This window comes from Podarcis bocagei (genome assembly GCF_964188305.1).
Source record: "Podarcis bocagei genome assembly, chromosome: 4".
Classification (NCBI taxonomy): domain Eukaryota; kingdom Metazoa; phylum Chordata; class Lepidosauria; order Squamata; family Lacertidae; genus Podarcis; species Podarcis bocagei.
In genome coordinates, this window is record NC_138128.1 from 29,210,335 (window position 1) to 29,223,754 (window position 13,420).

Here is a 13,420-nt window from a genome sequence, read left to right on the forward strand (position 1 = left end):
TTTTGTAAACATTATGTGAACAAAATGCATGGCTGACTCACTGCTCATGATAGGAGAGAAATAAACCATGAATGCAAGCTTATTTATTTGAACAAGCTATACACTGCTTACCTACAATACTCTATAAGTTACAATACAATTAGCCCTAAGTCAACCACTTCATGGTTTCTTTCTTTCTTGGTTATGATTTACTGCTACATACGAACAAGGGTAATGTCATTTATATGTAGATACAAAAGAGACTGATACCAGCTAACAGCAATTATTTATAATTGCCTCTTCTTGTGTTTATGAAACCACCACTCATGCAGTGAGTGCCAACAGCTATATAACAAAAAAACAAGCCTTCTAAGAAACAAGAAGGGTATAATAGCATGTTCAGGGGAACCCCGAGGCTTGTAGAAATACAAAAAGGAATAATAAGAAGGAAGAAAGCACGAGGAAGCAAAACAAAAACAAAACACAGTCCAATAAGGACCACGGAATGCACTGTCTGTTCTCCGGGGGACAAGGAGGAAGAGAGAAATTGGGAGAAAGGGAAGCAACAGGTGCCCTGCCTGGAGGAACCACGTGATTGCAACCCTAAACAGGGACATTCTTTTTAGCCTGTAACATTTTGTTGCAGCTCCCACCTTTTATATTCTATTAAGGGCTATGTGGGGCAGTGCAGAAGCTTCAAAATGAAGACAACACAGGCTTTAATTCCTATTCATTTCATCGAGAGAAATAAGAATGCACTTAGCTGTCTCACTGAAAATCAGCGAGTTCTCATCATGCTTAACTGGATCATGCTTCATGCATTTCAACATGAAAACTCACCAGTCAGCTTGGTTTTTTTGTGATTTTTTTAAAAAAACACCAACGTAATGCTAAACATACCAAAGGAGGATGCCATCAGCAAGTGACTTAAAAAGGCTATCATCTGTTGGATCCATAGGGAGAAGGTGCTTACAGTCTGGGTCATCGTGAAGAGCCTTGTTTATCCAGTTAACAAAAGCAACCTTTTCCTCCTCTGGAAAAAGGAAGAAAAAAATCTTAATCTAAAAACCAGGACAATTACAAAACATAATCACAAACTGAAACTGAAAGGGACTCAATGGTCCATCCAGTCCAAGACTTGAGGAAAGAGATTCTATAGCACAATTCTTGGGCAGATTGTCCCACTTCTGAACGAGTGGTTAGGAAGTTGTAATATTTCTCATATACAGCTTCTCCAGTCTATCACAGGGTTGCCATACGTCCAGAATTTCCCAGCCATAGCCAGTATTCGGCCCTCATAAGGAGCATCCAGGCGGAAAATGCTTAAATGTCCAGGAAAATCAGGGTGTCTTATGGCCCATGCTGGAAGTGTAGATTTTAACAAATTTCATTAAAAAAATAGCTTAAAAACCTCAATTGATGCATTCAGCGTCAAATGACCACAGAATGCTGGCCATTTTGGCTGGTGCTGATGACAGCTTGAACCCAACAACATCTAAAGGACATCTTGTTGTCTATCCCTGATGTAGAATTTATCATGGTCCGAATAGCCTTATGCACCAAGGAATACGTGTATCCAGAGAATACTTTTAAATTATAAAACTATAATGTTACTCTGGAAAGTGAACTTTAGTATACAGTGATTTATTTTTTGTTTTAATATTTGCTCTGGCATACATATCAGATTCTCCAGAGAGCGCAGTAAGAATTATTGAGAAAATCCAGCAGGTCAGCCTTGAAATATCAGCGCTTCAGCCATTTTCTACTATTCAATATAAATGCTACCTTTACTTCTACAGGATTTTTTTATTTGAACAAATGACAGGTTATTTACCTGAATAAGAGTGTTGGGTCCCCTCGCTAGAAATTGGTGATGTTCCTCCAATTGCAGTAATTCCCTTTTTCTTGTTTATGGATTTCCGGAAGGATTTGCTAATATCTTTACTTTTCAGTTCCTGAATAACCTGGAACAAAACAGAGAGGAACAGTTTCTACATGCCAGACTCAACAACAGAAAATATGATGCACAAGAGCTACCCGAGGAAAGCGCTTACCTATGTACAGAGGCTAGGGGACTGCATTGAAAAATTCAGAGAATTATGAATTTTGAAGGATAACTGCGTATAAAGTTGCATATTGCTCTGGAAATTTCTAATTAGGCAAGTTCATATTTAAATGCAAACAGAACTTAATTTCTCTCACACTCCTTCCACCTTCCAATCCTTTTCCAACCAGTCCAAATAACCACTTAACCCAACCACAGTATGTTTTAATAAAGCTGTAATGTCAAATCAGCAATGTAGGAAAAGGGAAGAAAATAAGAGAAAGGAGAGGGGAAATAACTAAACAGGGTGAAATAGAAAGAAGTGGGCAAGTGTACATCTTTCTGGAAGGGACTCTATAGAATAAGGAAATATATCACTAGTGCAAAATATAACACCGATTTCTTCTCTCTCTCTCAAAAGTGCATGCAAAGATACTGTGATTTCAGATTATGCTAAAGCAGCACTTTGATTTTTTTTTAATGATGCAAATATGTTTAGGATAATTTTACATTATCGTTATCAGCTAAAGCTGCATAACAGAAGCTGAAGCTGCATAATAGCCAATCAACTATGTAACCATTAAGCTCTTTTTCCTTTCAGACATTACTGGAGATTGCTAATTACAGTCTATATGGTATATTCACCCATCATCCCGTTCAATTATGCAAGCCCTCCCTATCTTACGATGAGACACTTTGAAAAGTTCCATCTTTTAATAGGCTATATCACTCCTCCATCATTAATCTTTAAAATGCACTACTTCCAAAGTGCTTTTAAATACTATTTTTTTAAAAAACAGCACAGGTTAGCTGTCACTTTGTAAAAACAAAAATGCTCTGCACCGCTTTTATGAAGTCTGAAAATATTACCTGGTTGATAAATGTTTCTTTGTTAGTCCTGGGCTCTTATAACACATCTGTTAAATGGCTAGCATCCAGAACCAACCAAGTAGTTTATTAATACAAAAAGAGCAGCAACACAAGTGATACTCTTATTCATGTCTACTCAGAGTTAAGTTCCACAGGCTGCAATAACAGCTTATTTCTATATAAGCCTGTACAGACCTGCAGCCTTAAGGAGTAACCCAATACTAGAAATACGCTGTCTGAGGGGCTGTAGACGGTGGAAGCCCCTCTATGCCCACCATATATGCCACCAACGTAACAGAACAATACACACCCTACCACAACATCTGATGTGCTGGTTAAAGTGTGCCAAACAAATGGCTGAAATAGAGTTATGGGGAAGATCGGGGCAGCATGGGCAAAAGCATTGTGGTTTCCAGTAACTGCTTTCCAGTTGCTGCTTCTAACTGTGGAGGCAGAGCATATCAATCATGGCTAATAACCATCAGTAGATCTCTTCTTTATCTTCTGAGCTAAGTGCATGTAAGATTTGGCAGCTATTGCATCCTCCCTCTCTCTCTCTCTCTCTCTCTCTCTCTCTCTCTCCCTCCCTCCTTCACACACACACACACACACACACACACACACACACACACACTGCCAGCAATGCTTCTTGTATAAGATTGCTCAGTTTGTTGTAGCAAAAGCAGTAAAATAGTCTTCCACCGTGCTGAAGATCAACACATTTATTGTGGCATGAGCTTTCACTAAAAAAAGTCTATTTTAGCAGATACATTTGATAAAGAAGGATCTTCCATTTATTCTCAAAACTATAAACCTTTAAATTGTTATTCTGAGTGTGTCTGGTCACAAGCTCTTTCTTCCAAACCCAACATCATTGATGAATACCAGTGAATGTTATGGAAGCAGGAAACCTATAGCCATTCCTCAACTAATGTGGCAGGCAAATCCATTCTTTTACTGCTCACATTCCTGGTGTGCTGATACAGTACATAAAGGTGTGTTGTGTAAAGCAAAGCTACAGTATGTAACCCAATATGCTTCTAAAAGCACAGTTTAGTAATGGCCTCATGCTTCATTTATAACCAACAGTACTAAACTAGTTTACTATGGGTAAACAACAAAGCCCGAGAAAGTGGTTCACTTACTGATACAAATTCTTCGAAGTTGATTTTGCCATCCTTGTTGTTATCAGCCACTGCTATAATTTTTTCTACAATTTCCCGGACTTTATAGCCAGGCAAGGGAAGGCTTGCTTCTTTGAAAAGATCCTGAAGTTCGTAATCACTGACATAGCCACTGTTATCGATATCTGTAAAGATAAAATATCATACCTGAGGAATCACTTCTCCTCACATGAACCTACCCAGAACTTGCATTCATCATTCAAGGCCCTTTGTTGTGTGCCTCTCCCAAGGGGAGCTGCAGAAGGTGGCAACATGAGAAGAGGCCTTTTCAGCGATGGCTTCCTGGTTGTGGAATGCTCTCCCCTGGGCACAACATACATTTTATTTTTTTCCAACCTGCTGTTTTGTACAAGTCAGGTATATTGGAAAACTTGTATCTCAAAGCTAAAAACAAATGGCTGTGAATAGAATGGATATCAGGCTTCTGGAACTTGTAGGAACCACAACCTTATTTTTGGGTGACCCCGTTTTTATTCTAGACTGCCAGCAAACTCAGGTGGCTGAGTGCCTACTACAGAGAATGGCAGCCCTTTTTCAACAGTCAACTAAATTGGGGGAGAAATCCAAAGTTGCTGTCAGCTTCCTCACTCCTGCCAGAAGATTGCCTAGCTGTCTTTTGAGATACTTATACCTTCCTATATTGACAATGGACAGCTGACTGTTTTTGTAAAGCAATGAATGTTATACTCTTTCTGGGTACCTTATGTTGCCTTATTCCAATTCTAAAATCTCAATTTTCACTGAAGTATAATTTTTCAGAGGCTATTTAAAAAAAGAACACAGCATGCTTGTTTGTTATCTGCAAGCCTTGTGGATAAAGACTAAAGAGAACCTAAAGAAGCCAGAAGCTTTCTGGAACCATTTCAGAAAGCTGAGCCCTAAAGGTGTACGAAGGAGAAGAGCAACAATTTATAGCCTCAGTTAAGCATGCTATTGATTTTTCTTTTTTTCAAGTGACAAAATTATCATAACCTTTAGCTGTAGAGTTATTTATTAACAGTAGCCTCTACAAAATAAGCAAGTATCACAAAGTACAGTTCTCTTGAACTAAAAATGAAGAGCAGTATGAGGAAGGAAGGGAATCCTAAAAGATTAATCCATAGACCTTCAATTGCTTCAAAATATTAGTTTACATTCTATTATAAATATTGATGGGAACTGTGGTCTTTGAAGTGAAGCTGGATATAATCAAGATTATTATTCTCAAGAAAAAGCAGTGAATACGGTTGGATCTGAAGGTTCCCTTCCACAGTAGGAAGCTGTCCTTCCATTGGAGAATGAGAACCTAATCCAAATTGGCATATTTCAAATAAATGTTGTAGTAATGTTTGTTTTTTTAATTCCTCATAAAAATATAGCAATGTTATGATTCAAAATCAGTTTCCCTTTATTTTTTTAAGAAAGAGAGAGGATATTTCTTCCCCTCCCCTTTGGCATGCATAGCTAGCACATTCAAATGCTTAAATTTCCTCATACTTATATTCTTCCCTTTCTCCCAATGAAATCACAGAACAGATTGTAATACGGAGTATGACATACATGGCACAACAATAAAAAGTAAAACTAACATCATGATAACAACGTTCTACAAAGTGGTAGCGGCAGCAAAAATGCAGATTACATTCCAAAGGCCCAGGTAAACATGGTTTACACCTTGTACCTAAATGCAGCCAACATGGGCAACAACTTAATCTCATTTGGGAATGAGTTCCATAACTGCAGAGTCACCACAATGAGTGGCCTGTTGTGGAAGCTGCCCACAAATACAGGAATCACTCATAACTAATCACAAATGTCTTTAAACTAAAGGGACAGAGACAGCCTATGAAACACTCAGGGGGGACTATGGCATGCCTCTTTAAATGGCAATCTGTTTGGCCATCCCAGAACAGGACAGCTCAAAGGGCCTGCAAAAGCTCTGCACACATACCTATTTTACTGAATGCTTCTTTTAGTTCCTCCAGTTCCTCACGAGAAATGGTTGTTATGTTATTCTCCATCTCTTGATTTCCAGTTGTTTTCAGTTCTTTATTCCTAAGGATAATCAACAATGCATGTAACAAAGCATACTCTAGATAGAAAGACACAAGCAACTAAGCAATGGAAATGTGCAGTAAAAGGTAAAGGTAAAAGTAAAGGGACCCCTGACCATTAGGTCCAGTCATGACCGACTCTGGGGTTGCGACGCTCATCTCGCTTTATTGGCCGAGGGAGCCAGCATACAGCTTCCGGGTCATGTGGCCAGCATGACTAAGCCGCTTCTGGCAAATCAGAGCAGTGCACGGAATCGCCGCTTACCTTCCCGCCGAAGCGGTACCTATTAATCTACTTGCACTTTGACGTGCTTTCGAACTGCTAGGTTGGCAGGAGCAGGGACCGAACAACGGGAGCTCACCCCGTCACAGGGATTCGAACCGCTGACCTTCTGATCAGCAAGTCTTAGGCTCTGTGGTTTAACCCACAGCACCACCCAATATTATGTCAATTAGTATTTCCAACCTATGCTATTTTGAGTACCTAGACACCACTACCAAACCAGGGCCACTACCTGCTTTATTCCCATAGTTCTCACCATGCAGATACAACTTTATCAGTAACAACAGCTGGCCCAATGAATGTCTCCTGAATGATGACAGAAGCAGTGGTGTAGTGGCAATTTAGCAGTGCAGGAGCTCATCATGACAGCCCCTATAGCCATGTCCACAGACAGTCCAAAAAAACAGGGAAGGTGATACAGCAAGCAGAAGGCCCCAGATTCAGTCTCCAGCATGTCCAGGTAGGACCAGGAATGTTCCCTACCTGAATCCCTAGAGACCCTTTGCCAGTTAGTGTAGATAATAATATGCTAGACAGAGCAGTGGTCTGACTCAACATAAGGCAGCTTCCTGAAAAATGCAGCAACTGTGCTGATCCAAGATATATTACACCACTCCTAAGAGCAGGACTAAATTGCAGCTGAGTTACAGACTAGTAAATTGGCAAAGGGCCATACAGCGATTAGCACGTTGGACTTTGGTTTGGGAGCCTGAACTCACACCCATGAATGGCCATAATGTTCACAGTCGTACTTAGGCTAGTCACTGACTCAACTAAGCCTATCCCAGGGTTACTATGAGAATGGGTGGCACTGTGGTCTAAACCACTGAGCCTCTTGGGCTTGCTGATCAGAAGGTCGGTGGTTCGAATCCTTGCAATGGAGTGAGCTCCCATTGCTCTGTCCCAGCTCCTGCCAACCTAGCAGTTTGAAAGCACACCAGTGGAATCATAAAACCCACTGACAAATACCCCTTCCTCTTGGTTCATGTGGGAACCAATGACACTGCAAGCAATAGCTTCCAGAAGATCAAAAGAGACTACGAGGCTCTCGGCAGGAAATTGAAGCAACTAAATGCACAAATTGTCATCTCGTCTGTCCTCCCAGTTGAACGACGTGGCCCAGGGAGAGAGGGGAAAATAGTGGAAGTGAACAGCTGGCTTCGCAAATGGTGTAAACAGGAACGGTTTGGATTCTTAGATCACGGACTGCAGTTTCTTGAAGATGGACTTCTGGCAAGTGATGGGCTGCACCTCACAACGGTTGGGAGAAATGTTTTTGCCAAAAATCTCAGAAACCTCATCAGGAGGGCTTTAAACTGACTAATGTGGGGGAGGGAGACAGTGCTCCTGAAGGTAGGAGTCTATCAATTAATGAAGATGATCATCCAAATGTCATAGACCAAATGGAGCAAACAGCACGCGGACCTAGTGGTGGGAGGAAAAAATCCTTAAATAAGAGACACGGGGGAATGATTAATGGACTTCAATGTCTGTACACTAATGTGCAAAGCATGGGAAATAAACAAGATGAGCTTGAGCTCTTGGTACAGCAAACTAAATATGACATAATAGGCATCACTGAAACCTGGTGGGATAAGTCCCACGATTGGAATGTAATAATGGGGGGATACAATCTATTTCAGAGAAACAGACCAGACAAGAAAGGAGGAGGAGTGGCGTTATATGTCAGGGATGTGTATACCTGTGAAGAGATCCAAGATTTAGAACCTCAAAGCCAAAGTGAGAGCATTTGGGTCAAAATTAAGGGAGAGAAGAATAACAGAGACCTCATTGTGGGAGTTTACTATAGATCCCCAAGCCAAATGGAGGACATAGATGATGCCTTCCTGGAACAGATGGCCAAGCATGCAAAAGGGAGGGAGATAGTAGTAATGGGGGACTTCAATTACCCGGATATTTGTTGGACGTCAAACTCAGCCAAGAGCATAAGGTCAAACAGATTCCTCACTGGCCTTGCAGACAACTTCATTGTCCAGAAAGTGGGAGAAGCAACAAGAGGAACAGCCGTTTTAGATCTGGTCCTAACCAATGTTGATGACTTGGTTAGTGGGGTAGATGTGGAAGGATCATTAGGCACGAGTGATCATGCTCTTCTGAAGTTTACTATACAGCGGAAAGGAGCAGCCAAGCATACTAGGACTCAATTTCTTGACTTTAAGAAAGCCGACTTCATAAAACTTAGGGAAGTGCTGGGTGAGATCCCATGGACAGCAATACTAAAAGGAAAGGGAGTTCATGATGGCTGGGAGTTTGTTAAGAGGGAGATAGTAAAAGCACAACGTCAGGCAATACCAATGAGACGGAAACATGGAAGGTGCCTAAAGAAGCCAGGGTGGCTATCTAAAGAACTTTTAACTGAATTAAGATTAAAAAGGATGTGTACAAAAAATGGAAAAGGGGGGAAACCACCAAAGAGGAATTCAAACAAATAGCCAGCACGTGTAGACACAAAGTCAGAAAAGCTAAAGCACAGAATGAACTCAGGCTTGCTAGAGAGGTTAAAAGCAACAAAAAAGGCTTTTATGGGTATGTTCGTAGCAAAAGGAAGAACAAAGAAACAGTGGGGTCACTCAGAGGAGAAGATGGTGAAATGCAAACAGGGGACACAGAAAGGGCTGAACTCCTCAATGCCTTCTTTGCCTCAGTCTTCTCCGATAAAGAAAACAATGCCCGACCTGAAGAATTTGGAGCAAATGATTCAGCAAAGGAAACACAGCCCAGAATAACTAAGGAGACAGTACAAGAATATTTGGCTAGTTTAGATGTATTCAAGTCTCCAGGGCCAGATGAACTGCATCCAAGAGTATTAAAAGAACTGGCAGATGTGATCTCAGAACCACTGGCAGTCATCTTTGAGAATTCCTGGAGAACAGGCGAAGTCCCGGCAGACTGGAGGAGGGCAAATGTTGTCCCTATTTTCAAAAAGGGGGAAAGAGAGGACCCAAATAATTACCGCCCAGTCAGTCTGACATCAATAGCAGGGAAGATTCTGGAGCAGATCATTAAGCAAACAGTCTGTGAGCACCTAGAAAGGAATGCTGTGATCACCAATAGTCAGCATGGATTTCTGAAAAATAAGTCATGTCAGACTAACCTGATCTCGTTTTTTGACAGAATTACAAGCCTGGTAGATGAAGGGAACGCAGTGGATGTAGCCTACCTTGATTTCAGCAAGGCATTTGACAAGGTGCCCCATGATATTCTTGTAAAGAAGCTGGTAAAATGCGGTCTTGACTATGCTACCACTCAGTGGATTTGTAACTGGCTGACTGACCGAACCCAAAGGATGCTCATCAATGGTTCCTCTTCATCCTGGAGAAGAGTGACTAGTGGGGTGCCACAGGGTTCTGTCTTGGGCCCCGTCTTATTCAACATCTTTATCAACGACTTGGATGATGGACTCAAGGGCATCCTGATCAAATTTGCAGATGACACCAAACTGGGAGGGGTGGCTAACACCCCAGAGGACAGGATCACACTTCAAAACGACCTTGACAGATTAGAGAACTGGGCAAAAACAAACAAGATGAATTTTAACAGGGAGAAATGTAAAGTATTACACTTGGGCAAAAAAAATGAGAGGCACAAATACAAGATGGGTGACACCTGGCTTGAGAGCAGTACATGTGAAAAGGATCTAGGAGTCTTGGTTGACCACAAACTTGACATGAGCCAACAGTGTGACGCGGCAGCTAAAAAAGCCAATGCAATTCTGGGCTGCATCAATAGGAGTATAGCATCTAGATCAAGGGAAGTAATAGTGCCACTGTATTCTGCTCTGGTCAGACCTCACCTGGAGTACTGTGTCCAGTTCTGGGCACCACAGTTCAAGAAGGACACTGACAAACTGGAACGTGTCCAGAGGAGGGCAACCAAAATGGTCAAAGGCCTGGAAACGATGCCTTATGAGGAACGGCTAAGGGAGCTGGGCATGTTTAGCCTGGAGAAGAGGAGGTTAAAGGGTGATATGATAGCCATGTTCAAATATATAAATGGATGTCACATAGAGGAGGGAGAAAGGTTGTTTTCTGCTGCTCCAGAGAAGCGGACACGGAGCAATGGATCCAAACTACAAGAAAGAAGATTCCACCTAAACATTAGGAAGAACTTCCTGACAGTAAGAGCTGTTCGACAGTGGAATTTGCTGCCAAGGAGTGTGGTGGAGTCTCCTTCTTTGGAGGTCTTTAAGCAGAGGCTTGACAACCATATGTCAGGAGTGCTCTGATGGTGTTTCCTGCTTGGCAGGGGGTTGGACTCGATGGCCCTTGTGGTCTCTTCCAACTCTATGATTCTATGATTCTATGATTCAGTGCAAGTAGATAAATAGGTACCGCTGTGGAGGGAAGGTAAATGGAATTTCCATGTGCTGTGGCTTCCATCACAGTGCTCCGTTGCACCAGAAGCAGTTTAGACATGCTGGCCACATGACCGGAAAGCTGTCTGTGGACAAATGCCGGCTCCCTTGGCCTGAAAGTGAGATGAGCGCCACACACCATAATCGCCTTTGACTAGACTTAACTGTCTAGGGGTCCTTTACCTTATGAGAATAAAGTGGGGTAACCCACACTCAAGTGTGCCAATGTGACCTCAAAAAGAACATAAGAAGAGCCTGCTGATCAGGCTATCGTCCTGTTCTCTCAGAGGTCAACCACAAGCGGGACATGGGCACAACAGCTCTCTCATTTGCAGTTCCCAGCAGCTGGGATTCAGAAACATACTGCTTCTGACAGAAGAGGTGGAGCACATCCATCATGCTTAGCAGCCAATGAGAGCCTGATCCTCCTTATTCTCTCTTAAAGCCATCCAGGTTGGTGGCCATTGCTGCCTCTTGCAGGAGTGAATGCCAGTTTAACTACACATGGTGTATAGGGAAGGGACAAAAGTTTTTCTCCATCGACTTTCACCGTACCAGGCATAAATTTCCATCATGAACGATGAGCAAGATAAAGATATGTATGTTAAACTGCAAAGTAGCACACAGTCTGCTATTTCACATGCTGGTGAAGCTCATTACAAACCGACGACAAGAAAGCAATCTGTATTTTCCAACATGTCCTTTAATATGACACTTTTGTGTCTCTTAAAATAGTGCAAGAAAGACTTTCACCAGGTAGATGAATGAATACAGCAGATGGTGTAAAACAGGCACGTCCAAAATCCATTTTGGGGGCCTAATCCAGCCCGCCGGTCGGTTTAATCCGGACCCTGTGGCAGTTTATTTCCTGGGGTAAAATCCCCCAAAAAGCTCAACAACTTCAATCCTAAGAAAAGCTCAGCAACTTTGGGGTACAGTTTTAAAAAGAAAAAGCTCAACAACAACAATGTTCACTTCATCAAATCTGGCCCTCTTTGAAAAAAGTTTGGGCACCCTGGTGTAAAATCAAGGTCAGTGACTACTGCAACATGTCCTTGAGAAATAATGGTGCATAAATAGCAGATTTATTCCAGATTCTCTCACATATAACTCCACTTTATTAGTTACTCTGCAATGCTTACTCAATGTTTTTGAATTATTGCGACCAAGAGGGGCACTCTTGCACTATTGTACAACAAAGGCAGGAGTGGGGGGCGGGGACCTGGAACTTTTGTGGCATGAAAAGTTACAGCAGGAAGCTAAAGGACATTTGCTGATGTAAAACAAGGCAGCATGACTGCCCCAAAACTTTCACAGGCACCATTGAAAGCAGGATCACATATAACTGCCCTAATCCTACTGTATCAGCCATTACATTTTGTAAAGCATGGTAATTTATGCAATTAATATCACATCTAGCCTGGCCCTTAACTGCCAAAAGCTACGGGACAGAAAGATTAGCTCTAGGATGCTTTGGGAGCTTTTATTGCAAGAGAAAACTGGACAGACCACTGGCAGTGATGCTTTATGTACACAATGGGGTGGAGGAGAAAGTACAGGCAAGCTGCATAATATGAACCAATAGTTGCCTCCCAACAATATTATCCTTTTCCTTCCCTTTATGCAAACAAAATAAAACAAAAATAGTAATGTTAATATGCACATGGCTCATTGTCTACTGCAGGCACCAAACTGAACACAAACGGTGAATGGAGTCCATGATGATCTCAGTCACTTTATCTACAGAAAAGCAAAACAAAACAACCACCAGGGTAATTTAATTGTTAAAGTCGTGATTAGAGACCATTTCCAGGTGACCCAACACTGAACTTTAGCCAGGCAATGAATGGAGAAAGGGCTTTTTTGTGGTGGCACCCCTAATTCTGGACGGTTCTCCTCAAAACTGTTCCTTGGGCACACAGCTTGAGGAACTTTAGCTGGTAGACTAAAACTTTTCTGTTTGTCTAGGCCTGGGATGCCCAACATGGTGCCCGTGGGCTGCAAGGCGCCCTCTGACACCCCGCTTGGTACCCAAGGCCCACCTGCCCCTCCCATTTAAAAATAAAAATAATAATTGAGGAGGTATATGGGGTTGTTCGGTTGAGCAGCTTGCGTTCTTTTTTCCCTGAGTATTATTTTGGGGATTGTGTGCAAATGTTAGTAAGCATTATACAGGCAACAATCCAAACAGCAAATATAATTTTTTGTCTAAATAATATTAGAGCTATTTGTAACAATTTTTAAGCAATGATCATATAACACTATGCTCTGACCTTATTGGGATTAAAAATACGTTTTCTAGAAATCCCATCTTGGGGGAGTTGTGAATTTTCTGTCCCGTTATTCTGTCACTATTTTGCTACTTACCGGTACACTAAAATGATTCAAGGTGGGATCTTGGAGTATGATTTTTAAAAAGAAAGAAATGGGGGGGGAGGGGGGAATACAAGTTGCAACCCTATGCATTTCGACTTGGAAGTAAATCTTATTGAATTTATTGGACCTTCTGAACAAACATTCTTGAGATTGTGGGTGCTTCCTGAACAGGCAATAAACCTGGCTCCAGAAGTAGGGTTTGCAGTAAGTGTTCTGCAGTTTGCTTGTGAAAAGCAGCAGTACTGCAGTTGGGACAGGCAGAGAGAGAGAAAGTGA

The 13,420-nt window shown here is 41.8% G+C and overlaps 1 protein-coding gene across 1 annotated transcript in view; it reads right to left on the minus strand.

The window, feature by feature from the left end:
* Window positions 1–13,420, minus strand: part of PLS1 (plastin 1) — a 54,827-nt gene that overhangs the window by 24,821 nt on the left and 16,586 nt on the right. The window contains exons 2-5 of the mRNA XM_081190264.1: window positions 6,008–6,111; window positions 4,039–4,202; window positions 1,814–1,943; window positions 880–1,012 (exon numbers count right to left, since the gene is read on the minus strand). Coding sequence (XP_081046390.1) covers window positions 880–1,012; window positions 1,814–1,943; window positions 4,039–4,202; window positions 6,008–6,077 — 497 coding nt within the window. The 5' untranslated portion in view covers window positions 6,078–6,111. The remainder of the gene's footprint in view (window positions 1–879; window positions 1,013–1,813; window positions 1,944–4,038; window positions 4,203–6,007; window positions 6,112–13,420) is intronic.